Source organism: Lagenorhynchus albirostris, chromosome 15 (genome assembly GCF_949774975.1).
Source record: "Lagenorhynchus albirostris chromosome 15, mLagAlb1.1, whole genome shotgun sequence".
Classification (NCBI taxonomy): domain Eukaryota; kingdom Metazoa; phylum Chordata; class Mammalia; order Artiodactyla; family Delphinidae; genus Lagenorhynchus; species Lagenorhynchus albirostris.
In genome coordinates this window covers 59,999,971-60,020,547 of record NC_083109.1, presented here as the reverse complement: position 1 = coordinate 60,020,547, position 20,577 = coordinate 59,999,971, and the positions used below count along the sequence as shown (strand labels likewise).

General features: G+C 44.5%; 1 protein-coding gene across 3 annotated transcripts in view; it reads left to right on the top strand.

The window, feature by feature from the left end:
• The window catches only part of CPPED1 (calcineurin like phosphoesterase domain containing 1), a 115,802-nt gene that overhangs the window by 24,519 nt on the left and 70,706 nt on the right, over positions 1-20,577 (top strand). For 2 of the 3 annotated variants that reach the window (XM_060122810.1, XM_060122808.1), the window contains exon 2: positions 758-976. The exons of the other annotated variant lie outside the window; for it this stretch is intronic. In XM_060122810.1, coding sequence (XP_059978793.1) covers positions 758-976 — 219 coding nt within the window. The remainder of the gene's footprint in view (positions 1-757; positions 977-20,577) is intronic. 3 annotated transcript variants of the gene reach the window in all.

The following is a 20,577-nucleotide window of genomic DNA, read 5'->3' as shown; positions in this document are numbered from 1 at the left end:
TGGCCCTTGAAGCTTTGGCAGAACCAATAGGAAGAGCAGCCTGACAGTTTACCTTCAGGCGACCTAAGTGCTTTCCAAGGACATAAAGAATGAAAGAATCTCGTCCCCCCGCCCTCCCCTGCAGCCTCACACCTCACCTATGCCCACATCATGCTGCCTTGGAAATGTTAGCATCATTTTTTTTTTCCATATTAAGATTTCATTTCTGGCCCCGCCTTTCCCACCGGATAGCCGGAGCTTCTGAGCTCCAAGTTTTTCTGTCACATCCCCTGAAACAGTGCAAATTGTGCCATTAAGCCTGGCGTAAACGATTTGAAAGCACTTCATCTCGTCGTTTAAACATAATAACTTCTGACAGCTTTCAATTTGGGGTATTTTTAATTCTAATTAAAAAACTATTGAACATTAATAGCCTCTATACAGCGTGCCGTGGTGCCTCTGTGCTCCATTTTGGCCATCTGGCTTTTAGACAGACAGCTTGGTTGCATAGCTGTTAACGGCCCATGTGGTTTTTCCCTGGCCTTTGGGAATCACCAGGTCCAGGCATAATTAGTATAAATCAAAATCCTCTGGCTGATGACAGGAAAATGGTGTGTTTGAACAGCAGCTTATTAAAATGACCTACTTAATTTAAGAAAAATATTGTATCCACTCGCAGGGTAACCTGGGTGCTTTCCCTGACAGATTTTATAATATTTCTTCCTTCCTCCCTCCCTTCCTTCCTTTCATTCATTCTTTTTTTTTTTTTTAATTAAAGAAAAGGAAAGGGAATGGAAAGGCCCGTTCTACTTCATCCAAGGTGCAGACCCACAGTTCGGACTGATGAAGGCCTGGTCCACTGGGGACTGTGACAGCGGTGGCGACGAGTGGAAGCAGGAGATCCGTCTGACTGAGCAGGCCGTCCAGGCTATCAACAAGCTGGGCCCCAAGCCCAAGTTCTTTGTTCTGTGCGGGGACCTCGTCCATGCCATGCCCGGTAAGACTGGGGTCGTCATTGTGACCTTGTCTTCTCCCCACAGCCAGAAAATAATCATTTGTCTTAAAAGACGACTCTATTCAGTAACGGCTCATTCTTTCTCTTCACGACGGTTGCAGTATCATCAAACATCAGAAAATACACGCTCATTTTATTTTTAGAATTTGGCAAGATTAATCACAGTAATTAGGCAGAGCTACAGTTCTTACGGTCTGAGCTGACTATGAAAAATGGAACAGTTTCCTACGTGTCACCTTTCTTCATTTCCAGGGGGCAAACTTGAACTACTTTCAGATCCCATATCCATAAACGTAATCTTCTCCTTTCGTTTCCCTTCTTCTTGTGCTTTTATTTCTCCTGTATTTGTTAGTGCTTTTTCAGTTTCAGATGACAACCTAACTTGAACTAGATTAATTTTTTTTTAAAGTTTGTGTTACCCTATGGGACTGTAAAGTCCAAGGGCAGATTTGGGCTTCGGGTACGGCCGGATCCAGGGGCTCAGAGGTTGCTGTCAGGGCTTGGTCTCTTCCTCGCTCAGCCTTGCTTTCCTCTGGGTTGAATTTATTCTCATGCAGGCTCTTTCCAGGTAGTGGCTCCAGGGAGCTTTAGGTTTATGTCCTTCTTACTGAAACCACAACAGAAAGAAAGTGCCTTATTCTTTTTTTAAAAAATAATTAATTTATTTTTGGCTGCACTGGGTCTTTGTTGCTGTGCACGGGCTTTCTCTAGTTGTGGCGAGTGGGGGCTACTCTTCATTGCAGTGTGCAGGCTTTTCATTGTGGTGGCTTCTCTTGTTGCGGAGCACGGGCTCCAGGCACACGGGCTTCAGTAGTTGTGGCACAGGGGCTCAGTAGCTGTGGCCCACGGGCTTGGTTGCTCTGCGGCATGTGGGATCTTCCCGGACCAGGGCTCGAACCCGTGTCTCCTGCATTGGCAGGTGGATTCTTAACCACTGCGCCACCAGGGAAGCCCCTGAAAGTGCCTTATTCTTAGTGGTCCAATCAGAGTTACAGACCAGCACCCATCCAGCTCACATAGCCCCATGAAGCCGGGGTGTGGGGTCAGCTCCCCTGCAGCCAAGTGGTCAGAAGAACAGGATGGTTCCCCTGAAGAAAAGTGAGATAGTAGGAACGGGAACATAACAGATCCTTTTTAGAACTCGCTTCCTTTATTTATTCCCCTTTCCTTTGATATCCTTCTCTCCCAGGCAAAGATAAAGCCCAGTGAGCAAGTATAAGAAAGTGGAAACCGCCCCTGCCCATCTGGGAGGCAGAGCAGGCACCCAAGACCACTCTTGTCTGTGTCTTGGTCTCTGCTTAGTGGACAGAGATGACCCAAAGACAACTGCAAAAAACACTCTAGTTGCTCTGGGTGTTTGTTTTTGGCTAACGTTACCTTGTAAACCAAGACTCTTGAGTCCTGCTATGATTTCTAATGTCTTTAGAATCCAAGGCACTCTGCAGGAAGCCTGGGTACATTAATTCCTCCCCTCCAGGACTCACTTGTCTGGTAACCTACCTATCTAGAACAATCCCAGAGTGAACGTGTGAGGATGGAGAAGGGGCTGCTCAGAATGGCTCTCCTTGAAGTCTAGGGAGTATGGCCAGCAGGGAGAACCCTCAGATTCCAAATTTACTGCTTTTCTGTCCAGTGTTTTTTTTTTTTTCCTTTGAAAATAGAATATTATGAGACTCACTAGAATTATATAACATGTTCTTGTAGATGTTTACTGACTTGTTCTGAATTATGTTAATGTATTCAGTCATATTTCAAAATAAGGTTTAAAATAAAAGCATTCCATGTGATTACACTGCTTCTTAAATAAAGTGTACTGAACATAAGTAAATTAAAAGATAGAGTTTTTATGATCAACCCTACCAGTTGGTCAGAAGACCTCGAAAATGTGAACTAGCAAACTTTTGAGAACTTGTTTTATATTCATTGTGACCCGAACAGAATTCTGAAGATTTGGACTGTTTTGTGGGATTGTAACTGACCCAGTGAAAGGATTGTAACTGTTTTTGAATATTGTGGTCTGAGGTTTAAACAAAACATTTTGAATCTAGTTACCATTTTTTTTTGCATTTAATTGCGTTTTTTAATATGCAATTAGTGGCTTCCCCCTCATTTAGCTCATACGCAGGGGCAGACATTAGAAAAGTAATTATTTGCTTTGACTGCTTAGCACATTGTTAATTATCAAATGCATATATTAATAGGCAGATAAAATCGGAGAGCATACTTTTAATTCCACCATAAATAATATCTTGGGCCAAGTAGTTTTAAGTTCAAATTGGAGAAAAAGAACTTTACAAGTAATGCTTTTGTTAATGAAAGTCCGAATATGCTTTTCTATTATAAATATCCATCATAATATTCGTTCATCTACAAACATTTATTGTGTGCAAACTAAGTGTCAGTTACAGATGCTGTGGATACGATAGTTAGAAATGAGAGACCAGCCCTTCCACGGAGCTTAGAGTCTGGTAAGGGAAGTGTAAAACCCAGGATGGTTAAGGGGTGCTGTTGGTGCCAAGGCCTGCAGGAAAAAGCCTGAGAAATGCAGGACAAGGCCCATTTAGTTTTGAAACATATGCAGTTTTCATTCTGCAGGCGTCTTTTGGGTTATCTTGGTATTTTCTTATTTTATAAAGCGTCTCTGTGGGATAAACCACATTATAAGTAGCAAATGAAGACTTGTACAAATACTGAGACCATTGATTTTCAATCCTTCACTCTTGAGCCCAGGATGACTTTCTTCGGTCCTCCTGATGTTGAGGCATCGACCCACTGATGCTGTCCCCAGGAGCCTTATTAGGTTTCGACAATTACATGAGAAGCTGGAATGTGATGATACAGTTAGAGAGCAGGAGAGTCCCTTTAGTCTTTGCAATGGGTTGGTGTGTCTGTCCCTGTTTGGTAGCAAGGGCTATAACCAAACAAAACAGATAAAGCGGGAGGAATTCCTTCCTTGATACAAAGTCTCCTTGAAGAGTTCTTTGTTTACTGACCTCCACTGGGGCAGCTGTTACATGATGTTTCAGTTGATTCAGCCCCAGGAAGTCCTCTGTTACATAAAGTGAGGTAAGCCTGCGTTAGCATTATTTCAATAGGTGGTGTATTAGTTTCCTATGGCTGCTGTAAACAATTACTATAGACTTAGTGGTCTAAAACAACACATTTATTCTCTTATAGTTCTGGAGGACAGAGTATAAAATGGGTGTGCAGGGCTGCATCCTTTCTGGGAGGTTCCAGCTTCTAGAGGCTGTGCACATGTCCTGGGTCAAGGCCCCTTCCTCTGTCTTCAAAGCCAGCAACATAGCATCTTCTCGCCTCACTGACCTTTGATTCACCCTCTCATATTCTCTTACTCCTATCCTCCTGCTTCCCTCTTATCAACACCCTTGTGATCATGTTGGCCTGTTCAGATAGCCCAGGATAATCTCTTCATCTCAAAATCCTTAACTTTATCACATCTGCAAATTCCCTTTTGCCTTGTAAGGTAACATATTCATAGATTTGGGGGACTGGTATGTGGACATCTTTGGGGGACCATTATTCAGCCAACCACAGATTGGCAAAGGATGAATTCGGGGTCTGTTATGTGCCAGGAACTGTGCTGCTAGCTCACTCATTATGGGCTTGAAAAAGTGTCATTGTTATTTCCATTTTCCCAGGGTCACTTAGCTTGTAAGTGGTGGAGTCAGGATCTTACTCAGGTTCGTCTGTTTCCAAACTTAATGCACTTCTGCTGCAGCCTTGCTACTCAAAGGCTGGTCCTCAGAGCTGTATCCAGGAGCTTGTTTGAAATGTAGGATTTCTGCCCCACCCAGACCTAATGAGACATAATCAGCATCTCAACAAGATCCGCAGATGAATCTTATGGACAATTAAGTCTGAGAAGCACTTAATAGACTGATATGCACAGTGCCTGGGTGTTTGGCTTCTTTGTGTACTACGTACCATTTTGTGTGTGTGCAAGTGGTTTGTGAAAATTCACTTTAGCTTTTAAAGATAATGGTGCTCAGCTTCAAAGGGAAATGCTTTAAGTTTGTAGGTTTTTATTTTGCTTTCTAAACAACAGTTTGAATAACTAAAGCCGAATGACCTCTGCTATGCAGGGCTTCCCAAACAGAACCTGACAGAAATATTCAGGAAAGCAGCCACACCTATATGCTTTAAAAGTATCTTTATGCAGAAAGGTCAGGAGGGCTAGCGCTGGTTCTTTGGGTCCTGTCTGTGTGCATGGTCCCTTATCTGCCATTCCAAAGTTCACAAAGCTCTGAACACCTAAACGTTTTTTGCTTAAGTTTGGAACTAACTCAGTTGGCAACAAAACTGACCTGAACTGACATGAAGCTATTTATAGTCTCTATTTATCCTACTTAGAACATTCATATATTTTGCTAGTGAAATATTACCGTGTTCCATGATGGGGTGGTGCCTGAGACCCAGCTGGAGGCATTATTTAATATGTGCCCTCTGCCTGGTATTGCTATTTTTAAGTTTGAAAAACTCCAGATTTCAAACCAGATCTGGCCCAAAGCATTTTGGATAAGAACACATGAATCTGCAGTGTTGATCATTTGGAATTTATAGATGAAGAAACCTTTCATCACCAGAAGCAGAAGGCTCTTCCTTCCTTCCCATTTAATGTCACACCCCCAAGTTCACTTGTGTACACCCATTGCACCGTGGCCACATTTTAGTTTCAAAGTTAAAAATGTTCCCAGGCATCTTATATTTGAATTTTGGGGACCATTCCTGTTGGGACCAAAGTGACTGAATATGAAAATGGAGTTGCGTTCAGAAATCATTCTGACAAATTGAAAGAGAGGGTATGTACACAAAGGTGATGTTTGCTACAGATAAGTGCAGACTAATCAATCCACTTAGGTGGAAGAATCTTCACTTCAGGGTAGAGAAGGACTGGGCTTCTGCAGATATGGCCGCAAAAGGCTGGAGATTAAGGGGATTAGTGGCATGGTGTTTAGGATGGGAGACACTCTGGGAATGTAAAGCAGAACCGCTGAATTGTGGTTTTCCTGCAAGACCCAAGCGAGAGCTGAAAGGTTCTATTTCATCTAGTTTGGTAGCCCCTCACCTTAAATTAGATGTGAAGGGCTAGGCCAAGGTCCAGATAAGAGTAGCCCTGGCTAAATGGCCATCAGGCTCTTCCCCACTTAGATTTCTAATTCTATGATGAATGGGTAGAATTGGGAAATAAAGCAAGATGGAATGCTTTGGTACGCTGGGCTTCAGGCAGAGAATAAGCCATTTGTCCTTCTGTGTTCACACAATCCAGGAAGGTTGGTGTTTATTTTTCCCCAGCTGGGCAGGCACAAACATGTGAACGTAATTCTGGTACAAGACAGACTATGATAAGCAAAGCCTCAGAGGCACACTTTTGAAAACCAAAGCCAGGATTAAGGCTGTGGCCAGGAAAAGGCCTTACGTCTGCCCTCCAGCCTCTATGATTCACCTTCCCCCAAGCTGAATTCTAAGTTCCTAAAGGGCAGCGAGTGTGTGTATCTGTGTTGGTGTGTGTTTACATCAAGCGTCCAGCACTGTGGGCATGTGAACGGTGTGAATGAATGCAGGTCAAGTGAATCACTGTTATGTTTCCCGGGGTCCTTAGCAAGTAGCTGGCACATGGTAGGCCCCCAGTACGAATTTCTGGATTAGATGAGTAATCAATTCATTTATTTAACAAATCTCTGTTGAGTGCTTACTCTGAGCCAGGCACTGTTCCAGATGCCTGTGCTACATAAGTGAATAGAAGAGATCAAAACCTGTGCTTGACCTAGAAATAAGGAATAGGGACGCATGGAAACATGAAAGTATTATTTTTTGTCATTCTTATCTTTTGTAGGATTCAAACTCGTGTAGCTATGGATCTGTTTTGTTATTTTATTAGCTTTTTAAATTATACGAGTAATATGTGAATACGTTCTCTTTGTGAAGATTTAAAATCTGTATCTAGAATAAACCGTAACCCCCAACCAGGTCCATCCCTTGGGGTCACCATAGTTAAAAGTATGTGTGTTGGTGAGCAACCTGGTCTTACATAAGTGTCATCATTCTGCACACACTGTTCTGTGCCTCGCTTTTCCCCCTTGCATCCATCTGGAAAACGCTTTTACGTTGATACACAGAGGTTTATGTCAGGCTTTTAATAACTGTGGTGAGTTCCGTGGGTTGGAATCTCCTAATTGATTAGTCCTCTCTCCTCACCATCACTAGGAGTGATAATCTAAACAGTACCGCTAGCAGAGGTTCTTCTTGTGTACTCAGGTCAGCTTTTCTTTAGGCTTGAAGTCAAAATGGGTTGGCTGGTTCGGGACCTGCTCTAGCACTTGGAGGGAGTGAACACCAGGCGGTTCGCTCTGCAGTTCCCAGGAGGACCCCTCTCAGGGACTGGCTGCACTTTCCTTCTGTACCATCTCTGCTGTGCAGCAGCATCTCTGCCTGCACTGCCCACCACACCCTAGGTACTCAGAAAGTTTCCACTGAACGGAAACCCTTTTGTCCCTATTAACAGGATTTGTTCCTGTTGTTGTTGTTGTTTTTAAAAGCAGCTCAGTTAACTCATGTTCAGTTCCTTGGCTGTATAATTAGCCTTGCATTGTTATTTTTAAGTGCATATTCCAGGCTCCAAGAAATGCCATGATTTAAAGACAATTTACCACACAGCTTAACATACAGAAACATTAAAGGGGGGTTCTGTGGGTGCAAGAAAGTGACCCGCCTTGGTTGAAATATCACCAGGCCCTGGACTGGGCCGGGCTGCTGTCTTCAGCTCTTCCAGCAGGTTGTGTGCGGGCCGAATGTTGAGCCGTGGTGACCCGGAGCAATCAGCCAGCCCCGGGCTTCCGGGCTCCTTCACATGCATTATAAGCGTATAAGCGCTGTTGAAGCATCCAGGCGATCAGGAACAATCAATGCCTCCCTTCTGCTGGGGCTGATTGAAAGTGGTTTGAACTAATTTACCTGATATTACTAATTAGGGAACTGAGCGTTACTTGCAGAGTTGTTTCTTTTTTGTTCTTGTTGTTCATGGAGAGAGGATTTTTTATTGAGATACAGTTGACATACAACATTATATTAGTTTCAGGTGTATAACATAGTGATTCAATATTTGTATATACTGTGAAAGGATCACAGTAAGTCTAGTTACCATCTGTCACAATACATAGTTACAAATTTTTCTTGTGACTTTTTTTTTAACATCTTTATTGGAGTATAATTGCTTTACAATGGTGTGTTAGTTTCTGCTTTATAACAAAGTGAATCAGCTATACGTATACATATATCCCCATATCTCCTCCCTCTTGCATCTCCCTCCCACCCTCCCTATCCCACCCCTCTACGTGGTCACAAAGCACCGAGCTGATGCTATGCGGCTGCTTCCCACTAGCTATCTGTTTTACATTTGGTAGTGTATATATGTCCATGCCACTGTTTCTGATGTGTGTGGTCTGAAGCAGCACTGCTGGGAGCGGTGATCGCCCTCCTGCCCCCGCCAGCATCTGCCACGTGGCCTCATGGCAGAGGCCCTGTGCCCGCTGCTGGGCATCTCAGCTTGTTCTGTGCCCAGACCCCTGTGGCAGCTTGCTGAAGCCTCTGGACCGCCTCTCATAATAATGTTTCTAAATGCATAAAATAAAATGCATGGGGTTTCTCAGAAACCAATTATATTGAAATATAGTCATCAAAATATTTTAAAATTTATTTGATAGAGTAAAATGCATGCCTCTTTGTTGATCTATTGTTATATAATACAGTCTAACAGCAAGGCTAATAACTACTGTATTTTCAAAGTGGTGCTTGAGCTTAAGCAACGTTGTGAGGTATTGCAACAACTGTAATGGAATATGAAAAATCCTCGTGATTTCTGTTGGTGGACAGAATCACAGGAGCGTGAATACCTCTGTGGCTTTCTGCCTAACTTCATAGTAGAGGGAAATGCTAAATGTCAGTTATAGGTCAGTGAAAATATAGGCTTTTTCCCCATCTAGGTTCACAGATCCCCGTGGACTCCAGGTTAAGGGCCCTTATCCATGTGCACATGCGGATATACTCTTGTTTGACTAGTCAGAGCTTTCTCTTCATAGTCAATGTATGGATGTTATAATTGCCCACAGTATAAACTCAATGGCAGAAACTCTACCTTGAATTAAAGGCTAAAACGCTTCTTAATTGTAGCTAGGAAAATGTGGACCTCTGATTATTCCCTGAAAAGAAATGAGCTGAGTAACAGGAGCTAGTTAACAATTGTCTTTTGTAAATTTATTTACTTTATTTATTTATTTTTGGCTGCGTTGGGTCTTCGTTGCTGCGCGCGGGCTTTCTCTAGTGGTGAGCCGGGGCTACTCTTCGTTGCGGTGCGCGGGCTTCTCATTGCGGTAGCTTCTATTGTTGGGGAGCACGGGCTCTACGCACATGGGCTCAGTAGTTGTGGCTCACGGGCTCTAGAGCGCAGGCTCAGTAGTTGTGGCGCATAGGCTTAGTTGCTCCGCGGCATGTGGGATCTTCCCAGACCAGGGCTCGAACACCTGTCCCCTGCATTGGTAGGCGGATTGTTAACCACTGCGCCACCAGAGAAGTCCCTCCTGTCAGTACATTTAAAACTATTAGGCATTCTATCAGTTTCAGCGTCTTGAAGAAATTTCTCCTAGAGCCCTCTGTTTCCTGGCTCATTATTGTCTAAGCCTAACAGCTGTCATATTGGCATTTCCATCCCTGTTCTAGGGACTGACAACCTCTCTCAGGTTGGATCCCCGTTTCTTTGCTTTGTAGCAGACCATGATTGTAGAGGCCATTAGGCAAAGAACCTGTGGCAGTCTGCTCCGCGACCCCGGCCAGCCCTCTGAGTGGCGCAGGCCACTGAGCAGAACAGCTAGGGAGCTCACTTCCACCCTCCCCCACATCCTGGGGGGTTTCCTGGAGGCGGCAGAGGGATGCTACAGAAGCTTGCAGAGTCCCTGGCAAACCAATACAGTGTAGACAAAACCAACGTCTTTCTAGCTTGTGCTTAGCTCATTGGAATAGTTACATCTTTCCTTTCGTTGTTTTTGCTCTGAATACTCATTTTCTGGAATTGGGACATTTCACTTCCTTAATGGGCCTATTATCTACAACTAAATGAAATAGGAAAAAGAAGCAGGATCCCAAAGGAGTTCAATTACCAGTTAATTGGTCAAGTGATCAGAATGTGAAATGAAAAAAATAATGAGAGGTTAGAAAAGGGAGCATATATTTCAGGCCAAAACTGCTGAGGATGCCTATTTTGTAACTTCCATAATTTAGACACTCACCTGCATGTCTGGAATTATGTATCACTCCCTTCAGTTCCGAAATAGTTTATTGGAAAACCATGGTAGATTCTTTTCAATATATGTTATTTGGGTTGTATAAAAAATGTATTATTCCTTTCTTTATGTATTATTTGGGTGAAATACTGCTGTCATAATCCATAAATATTCTTGTGAAGAGATTTTGTATTGATCTGTAAGGTGGCAGCTTTAGAAATTTCACTTGGATAATATACTTTCCTTAATCTTTTTTTTCCCCAAAAAATATTAAATTTTATATCATACCAAAAGCTCCTATAGTGTCAAACAGTTTATTTTATTAATTGTATCCTAAGTTGGTTCACTGTACAGATTCAACAGTGATTTGCTATAAATGTCTGGGAGCAGCCAGTGTAATAAGTTGTAGCTGTTAGATGCAAAGTTAAATGAATCTTGTTTAATATCATGTATAATTTAAAAACCAGTAGAACCAGATTAAACTTGATCTGCTAGCTATGTGCTGCCGAATCACCACGTGAGTAACGTTTATGCTTGCAAAGATTTAGATCAAATGAAGTTACATGCCTCAATTAATTAGGAAAAGATAATGGAAAGGATTTGAGATGGAAAGGATTATGGCTCCATAAATTCTCTGGGACTAGATGAAAGTAAATGTTTTGAATTGAAGGAGTAAATCATTTTCTTAAGTTCCGCTCAAGGCTGCTTGTGCCACTGTGTCCCTAGCCCTAGTGTTTTCCAGCCAGATGTCCACCTGTTCCATCATCGCTGCTCGTGCCCTTGACTATTGGCAGTTGGAGTTAGGTAATTCGACCCTAATTCATTTACTCATTTGTTTGTCTGGTCAATAATAGCAAATAAATGTGGAGGGTCTGCTTATGTGCCTGGCACTGCTTAGCAAGAAACAAGCCCAGTGCCTGTCCTCAGGAAGCTTCCAGTTAGGGAGAGGGGAGGGAAGCAAAAATCTCTATAAATGAAATAAAGCAGCAGCCTTAGTGAGTGATTCCAGGCGTGGTGTGTGGTGCTGTGAGCAGATGCAGGATGCAGCCCTGATCGGTGGGTTAGCGAAGGCTGCCTTGAAACCGGAGTAATATTACGTAGCCTCTGCCCTGCTCATCGTTCAAAAAATCAAATCGAATCAAACAGTACTAAAAGGTATTCAGGAAGATAAAAGTCAGCGTTCCAGCCACCACTGACCTACTTCTTAGAGGAAACCCATGGTTATTAATTTTTCACGAAAAATGGCAGAAAATTGTCAAGCTTATGTACACTTGCATGTAGAGTGTTTTGTAAAAAGTACAAATGGAAGAAAAAAAGACACAGTATCTGTTTATGTCATTTCTGTTATCTTTCTGTAGCAGGAGGTATAGACATGCGTCACTCTTTTCAGTGGACAAGATACCAGCCTGTGTTTGAACTGCCCCTGACTGGGGGGCATTTATGTTGTGCCCTGTGTTCTGCGTGACCAGTGCACCTCTGTGTGCACAAGCAGCTGTTAAGGATGTGGCTCTGAAGTCAGCTTGCTCAGATTCACATCCTGGGTCCCTTGTTTACTGACTGGGTAACCTTGGGCAATTTACCTTCTCTCTCAGTAGCTGAGTTTCCTTATCTGTAAAATGCAGATAATGATGATACTACTTGGTAGGCTTCTCATAAAGCTTAAAGTGCTCAGAACACTGTCTGGCGTTTAGTACCGTCCAGTAACTACAATTACTTCCACTAGTTAGGTTTTGTTTTTGTTTTTAATAAAAGCATTATTGAGATCTAATTCCCATATCATGTAATTCACCCATTTAAGATGTGTAATTCAGTGGCTTTTTGTTTATTCACAGCATTGTGCAGACAACACCACCATCAATTTTAGAACATTTTCATCAACCCAAAAAGAAGCCTTGTTTCATACTATTAACCACTCCTCTCCATACCCCTCCACCCCATCCTCATCCCCAGCCCTAGGCAACCACTAATCTACGTTTTGTGTTTATGGATTTGCCTGTTCTAGACATTTTGTGTAAGTGGAATCATATAATATGTGATCCTTTGTGACTGGCTTCTTTCATTGAGCATGATGTTTTCAGGGTTCATCTGTATTGTAGCAGGTGTCAGTACTTCATTCCTCTTTTATGTCTGAATAATTGTACGGATAGACTGCATTTCATTTACCTACTTTTACTTTTTGTTGTTATTCTGTGAGATGAATTCTTAGAAATAGACTGTTGAACCAAATGTTAATATTAAGGAAAGTGGAAATTAGGCCTTTGTCCTAATATATGGTCAACTAATACATTTTATTTATTTATTTATTTTTGGCTGCATCGGGTTTTCGTTGCTGTGCGCGGGCTTTCCCTAGCTGCGGCGAGCGGGGGCTACTCTTCGTTGTGTTGCACCGACTTCTCATTGTGGTGGCTTCTCTTGTTGCGGAGCATGGGCTCTAGGTGTGCGGGCTTTAGTAGTTGTGGCACGTGGGCTCAGTAGTTGTGGCTCGCCGGCTCTAAAGAGCAGGCTCAGTAGTTGTGGCACACGGGCTTAGTTGCTCCATGGCATGTGGAATCTTCCTGGACCAGGGCTCCAGCCCGTGTCCCCTGCATTGGCAGGCGATTCTTAACCACTGCACCTCCAGGGAAGTTCTCAACTAATATATTTTAATTTTTATTTTTTGGCTGTGACCCGTGGCTTGTGGGATCTTACTGGACCGCCAGGGAAGTCCCTATATTTTAATATTTTTATTCCATTACTAAATAACATCCCTACCCTCGTCACTAGGTAGAAGGGAGACGATGGGGAGTGGGCCGTCTCCCTACCTTCAGGCAAACCCCAGTTTGCCATCTCAAATAGCTGAGAGCCTATTTTTTTTTTAATAAGATTCTTAACTCTTCATTTTTTCACAGTTTTTTTTTTGTTGTTGCGGTACGCAGGCCTCTCACTGTGGTAGCCTCTCCCGTTGCGGAGCACAGGCTCTGGACGCGCAGGCTCAGCAGCGATGGCTCACGGGCCCAGCCGCTCCGCGGCATGTGGGATCTTCCCGGCCCGGGACACGAAGCCGTGTCCCCTGCATTGGCAGGCAGACTCTCAACCACTGCGCCACCAGGGAAGCCCCACAGTTTTTATTAAGAATATTTTTGTCTGAAAATAAAACCCAAACTTTTGGGAAATAAAGAGCAAATTTACTAAGTTTAGTTGAGTATCTGTAGCCGCCTATTATTTCTTATGTAAGCACTTCAAAAAACAGTCTTCCTTGATTCCTTCCTTATCGTTAGGTCAACTCAGTGGCCACCAGCAATTGGGAAGAGCGTGTACTCTAAAGAGTAGGGCTCGTGGTAGTGCAGAGCCACTAAGGTAGCTGTGTTATGATCAAAGAATAGTGCTTTTATCCCTTTTTCCAGATGAGCAAACTGTCAGGTCAGACAGCTTGCCCAGCTCCGCCTGCTGGGGAGGTGTTGCTGGCGCTGAGGTCCATTCAGTAACTGTGAGCCTAGACTCCCTTTACTGGACCCTCAAGGAGTTACAGCCGTCCTAGAGTGAGTTCCTTATCTGCTGCCAACCAACAGGCCAAGGCCGCATGAAACTAGGGAGAGAGGTGCTGGAGGGGGAGGACAAGTGTTCCCTCCTTGGGGGAATCTGATGACGGCCCTAGCTGTGCTTTTGGAGCCAAAACTACAAAATCTAAGATGGTCCGTCTCCGTATTCCAGATGCAGCTCTGTAGTAGGGGTGAAGCCGTGTTTCTGTGAGTGGAAACAAGCGCCGCTTAGTCGCAGTCGAGGCCATCCTGCCGGCCCTGGGCCACCGCAGCACTATCAGCTTTAGGTTACTAGGACGATGCCGCCATGAGAATTGCTCCTCTTTGTTTAATAGACCAGGGCAGCGGTACTCAAAGATGTCACATTTTAAAATTCTCCTTGTCGGTAAATTAAAAGTAGTCCCCAGAGTCCCTAATCCAGGGATCTCCAAACACTGGCACATGCTGTGGGAGCTTCGCAACACTTCTGAGCAGAACACAGTTTTGTTATTCTCAGTGACCAGGTCTGCTGCCCCGGGGCCACTGGGCCCCCAACAGCAGAAAAACAGACCGTATCATTACAGCAGCCCCCAGACTCCTCTGAAGATGAACGTTGCCATCAGGTCCCAAATCTTAGCATTGCCATCTTAAACTCTTTGTTCATTCCGAAACATAGAAAATGTTTCTACCTGTGAAAGGCAAATTTAACCATCAGTTATTTAGAAAAGACAGAACAAGGCACTTGCAATGGACATTTGTCCTTTGTCTTGACCTTCCACTACTTTGAACCGCACTTTCCCTCCGGTGTGTGTCTTGGAGGGAGGCAGAAACCACCTGCTGTGACTGAAGCCAGGTGCCCTGTTGCTCTTTCCAGCCTCCCGTGCAGCTAGGACTCAGGCTTGTGACCCCGTCCCAACCACCCAGACCCCCCTGAAGCAGATTTTGAATCTTCAGCTGTTGACACAGAGGGGGCAGGATCTGTCCCGGTGAAGGGGTTGGCAGCTGCGTCTACCTTCAGGGGGCAGCAGTGGGCGGGGTCCCAGCATTATTCACATCCAGCATCACCATCAACTGTGTCAGTGGGCAGCCTGGGAGCGTCTGTGCCCAGGCCAGCGCTTCTCCCTGGAAGCATTTTTTTTTTTTTTTTCCTGGAAGCATTTTTGAATGTGATTGGAGGTGCTGCCTTCTTAGCCTCGAGACCTGGTTTTCCAGCTCTCTGTAAGACTCCCAGCTACCTGATATCCTTTATAAATTGCTTCTCTATTCAGACTAGCCAGAGTCAGTTGTGTGCAACAAAGAACCTGACTGATGGAAGCTTCCACGGCACCTTCTTCTAGTGCTGCCCAGTTACCACCCTGGGGCAGATTCTGCTCTGTGCTTCTCCCCCTCAGTGTCATCATGTGAAAACCGAACCTACTCTCTTCTTAGAGCTTCCTTCTCATTGTTCCCTCAGTCATAAGGATGTGACCTTTTTGAATTCATTCTTCTTTAAAAAAAAATAATAATTTACTTACTTGGCTGTTCCTGGTCTTCGTTGTGGCATGTGGAATCTTTAGTTGTGGTGTGTGGGCTCTTTTCGTTAAGGCGTGTGGGATCTAGTTCTCTGACCAGGGATCGAACCTGGGCCCCCTGCATTGGGAGTGCGGAGTCTTAACCACTGGACACCACTGGACCACCAGGGAAGTCCCCTGAGCCGTCTTTCCCTCCGCACCCAGCTCCTGCCCAGTCCTGCCCAGTCCCCCTATAGCCCTGCCCCCCCGTCCTGTCAGCCCCAGACACTCACGCCAGGACTCGTGCAGCTGCCTCCTTGTGTGCTCTCTACAGCGTGGCCCTCATCAAACGGTCCCATTCATTGCCCACCTGTTCCACCTCTCCTGCGTCATATACTCAGCCTCATCACCCTTGTGGTGTTCTTATCACAAAATGGCCTCAGTCCTGCACCCCACCCTGCAGCATGCCTTCGCAGCTCTCCCATCCGGAGGTGGAGTGTGTTTCCCTTGTTCCTTTCACCTTGTGTCCGCAGAGGTGCTGGTCAAGAGCACAGGCCATGTGACCTTGGCCTCCTCCTCTGTTAAATGAGACTGACAGTGGCACCCACTTGAGAGGCTAGTTGTGGAGATGAGGCGAGATGATGGACGTATTGATACAAGGGCTGGCACAACAGAGGCATTGAATAAACAGTGGCTGAACCACCCCCCGCATTACCCTCGGTCTTCATTATGCTGCCGTCATTGCCATCCTCATCATCACACCTTCTTTTGAGATTCAGCTCCACTTCCTATCTTAGAAGTACCAGTTTTTTAGTGATTCTTTCTGCCTTAAACTCGGTGGTCTGCTTCACTGATGTGGTTTTAAGCTCAGACCATCCTCTGCATCTGTCTGATGTGCCGTCCCATGAAGAGTCTGGGTTTTGGAGTCAGAAGATGTGACTAATTCACACTGTGACTTTGGGTTAGTTACTCAACTGTCTAAGCCTCAGACTCTGTAAAACATGCCAAGTGATAGGTGTATCTATGAACAGGTGGGAGGATTAACTGAAATACTGCCTGGGAAACATTTCGCACAGTATCTGGCACCTTATAAGCACTCCGTCATTGTAATGACTGTTACGGTGCTTCTTCTTGTATTTTCTCCCAGCTTGTGAACCTCTTGAAGACAGGTTCTCTGCCATTTATCCATTTGTATCCCAGAACCTATCACAGTATCTGACACATGGCAGGTGCTCAAAGCATATAAGCTTTTTGGAAGGAGGGAGACCTGGGTTAAAACTAAGTGTCATTGGGCTTCCCTGGTGGTGCAGTGGTTGAGAGTCCGCCTGCCGATGCAGGGGACACGGGTTCGTGCCCCGGTCCGGGAAGATCCCACATGCCGCGGAGCGGCTGGGCCCGTGAGCCATGGCCGCTGAGCCTGCGCGTCCGGAGCCTGTGCTCCGCAACAGGAGAGGCCACAACAGTGAGAGGCCCGCGTACCGCCAAAAAAACAAAACCAAAAAACTAAGTGTCATTTATGTAGAGAACGGACATGTGGACATGATGTGGGGTGGGGGAAGGGGAGGCTGGGATGAATTGGGAGATGAGGATTGACATATGTACACTACCATGCGTAAAATAGATAGCTAGTGGGAACCTGCTGTAAAGCACAGGAGCCTCAGCTTGGTGCTTTGTGACGACCTAGATGGATGGGATGTAGGGGTTGGGAGGGAGGTCCAAGAGGGAGGGGATATAGGTGTACATAGAGCTGATTCACTTCATTGTACAGCAGAAACTAACACAACATTGTAAAGCAATTATACTCCAATTAAAAAAAAAAAAAGACTAGGTGTCATTTAAGAGCTATTTGGCTGTGGGCAAGGTCGTAGACTTCACTGAGCGTCTGCTTCCTTATCTGGAAGCCAGAGGAGATGGTATCTATGTTTCTGGATTGTTTGGAGGATCAAACAAGGTTGTTAATTACAGGGTCTGTGACAGACCTTGGTGGCAGCAGTAAGAGAGTGATGTCCTCGCTTGTTTTCCTTTATCCTCACTTGATGCCATGCTGGACCATGCAGTAGTACCCCGTCCTTTTTCCTGCAGGAAGTGGAAATGTGAGAAATAGAAAGGGGCTTTGTTTTTTCTTTCTTTGACCTTGCAGCTCTTATTCAGAATATTCTGAAAGCTTACATGGAAAAACAACAGCCAAGAGAGCCCTGTGATGAAAACTGGGTATTTGATCACATGATTCGCCCAAATGACTAGTTCCTCTTCTGCCTTTCCTTGCCATAGATTTTGCTGTGCTTTGAAGCAGCCCTAGCAAGCTACCAAATTTATCTGGAAACATGGTCTTTTCAGCCAAATGCTCTGACACACCACCATCTCCTGTAAATGATGACAGCGTTTTCATCTGGCGTCATCTGACAGCATGCTAGGAGGACTTTTTAAAAGGTTGCCATTAGGACTGGTTTGGTTGATCACTAGGACTGGTTTGATCTGGATGGAATGCAGCTCGTCACCAGTGTAAACTGTTGTTCCTTCACGACATCTCTGCTGCTAAGACCCCCATGTGGAATATCAGTGCCTGGGGTCTGAGGCTCCATCTATAAAATAACCCAAGGCATTAAGTCATGTGGGCCTTTATTTTCTTTTTTGTTTTCATTTTTGAATTTGAATATTTTTTTTAAATTGAGGTATACTTGCATGTAATGTTATATTCATTTTAGGCATACAACATAATGATTTGATACTTGCATGTATCGTGAAGTGATCCCCACAATACGTCTAGTTAACATCTGTCCCCACACATAGTCACACAGTTTTTTTTCTTGTGGTGAGAACTTTTAAGATCGACTCTTTTAACAACTTTCTAATATGCAGTGCAGCATTATTAACTATAATCACCATGCTATACATTACATTCCCGAGAATTATTTACGAGTTTTTGTTTTCAAGCGTGTTAAGGTCCTTCTGTACCATTCAGGTAGGCAGACCCTATAGGCAGACTGCAAAATATGATGCTCTTTTAGCATCCGTGGTGATGTTTGTAGTTGTACTTTAGAGTTCTGTATTGCTCCAATTTAGGGCAGCCAGCCAGGCAGCCAGCCTGGTTTGATGGGGACTATCCCAGTAATAGTACCGAAAAGTCTCCCATCCTGAGAAACCCCTCAGTTCTGGGCAAGCTGAGATGGGTGGTCATCCTCGATGTGTGACAGTAGGGTTCTCCCAGACCTAGATGGTAGTTTATGAAGAAAAACATTTTTCAGGGCATTGTAACTAAAAACTTCAGAAGCGAGACCTGGAAAATGGTTGATCCATGCATTTAATATAAATGTTCACCACTCTATAGGGAAAAGAACCCATCAGGGATATATTTTGGGAGAGCAGCGTAGTTGAGGTCTATAACTTCCATCTCAAGGGTTAAAGTTGTACCCTAAGCTTCCCATAATACCCTTTAATTGCTTACTTTTGTCTGATTTATTTTGTCGATGGCTGGCTTTCCTGGCATTTCTCGGGAGGATCACTAGCTGTTGTTAAATAAATACGTCTCTGCTGCTGCTTCACCCGGAGCAGTTTGCACAGACGCAGCTCTGTTGCAGATCGATCCTCTCATTTGCCGCCTTTGCCCTTGTGACTTTCCGTTTGGGGCTCTTATTTAAAACCACAGCTGCCTGCGTCCACAGCTTCTCAGTATGGACAGCATGCCTTCCCAATCGCCTGCTCTACAGACGTATCATTGTACCTACTTCAGAGGATCTGCATCTGAACCCACTTCTGCTTCTTCGAGGCACCTGGCAGAGCCCCTAGTACAAATTTCAAATATGCCACTTAACCTGGGTATTACGTCATACTGTCTGAAACATATCTTCCAAATTTGCTGAATGTGTCTAGCCATTTTCATATGATAAAGCAACAGAGAGGGAATTAATTTTACTGTATGGATATGAACCTTCTCAAAAGTATTTAGACCCATTCCCAAAGTGATCTAACTGCATAGCTGGTAGATATATAAAGATGTGTATTGAAATACTCGTAAGAGGGTCACCCTGAGAGAATTTCAGAGGTAATCCATGAGGGTCACTGTGATCGTAGTCATAAAGATGATGCAACTTCAATGCCAAAAGACACCCACTGGAGACCGTTTGACCCCATTTTTGCTGCCTCATGCCTGAGAGAGAGAGAGAGAGAGAGAGAAAGAGAGAGGAAGAGAGAGAAAACTGTTCATCTTAGTCTGGAATATGGCTCCTGCCCCACCACTTCCAGCGTGCAGAAGTTTTACAGCGAGTCTGACCCCACCTTTTCCTGCTGTACTTTAATACTTTCTTTAATTTGATCTACTGTGAGGTCAAAGAAGAGCTGGTATTCTCCCTCTTGGCCTCTTCCTCACAGGCAGTAGAGAAGTACCTGTGAAAATTCTATTTATAGTATAAATAGAATGCAGCAGAGGATCTCAGAGGGCCTCTGCACTTTATCCTTTTCTAAGGCCAAGAATGCACTTGTACTGTGCACCCATCCCCTCAGTTTGTTTAATCAGATTTAGAAATTGTGCTCCCCCCAACAGTGTATTGAATATGACTGCTGTTAGTCGGTGTGGGGGGAGGCTTCTCATAGGAGGAGGAACCCATCCCCCTCCCCCCGAAACCAACAAGCAGTTGCTCGTGAAAGCTACCTTGAACTAAGAGGGCTTCAATCTGGTTTTGGTTTGGCTTGAAAGCATCCTGTCAAAATGATCTAGAGACAAAGCAGGTTTTCAGACCTATATTTACTATTTCATTTGTCGTCAACACTGAGACTATGAAACCTCAAATGACTGAATTCAAAGGGCACAGTGTACCTGGGAGTGGCTCTCCGTTATTGAGATGCAATTTGAGGACCAAATATCTCTCTGTTTTCTTCTATCCGACAAAGAGTGCCACACAAAGAAAGAAAGAATCAGAGCCTTAAAGAACCTACAGCCAGAGAGGAAAGGGGTCAAGAACCCCAGGGAGGTTGCATGCACTATAAAAGAAATGACCACAATTAAACTTTCCAGTGACGCAGAGCCTCGTTCTTGGCTGTTGTGGTTCATTCTTGTCCAGGTTCTCCATGAGAACCTGTTCCACACTGGAGGAACATCCGCATTTCCTCTTTTCCTTAGATCAGTCACTAAATAGGGTTCGATTTCCCAAAGGCTAGACTCTAACCATACGGGGGTGAGGGGCTCCCACAGGGCGTGTGATCCAGGCAAAGCAAGCACAGGCTCCATGTAGAAAATAGGGCCTATGTTCAAATCAGCCTGTGCAGTGGGGACAGGATGGTGGGGTGGGCGTCGGGGATTTTGGAGA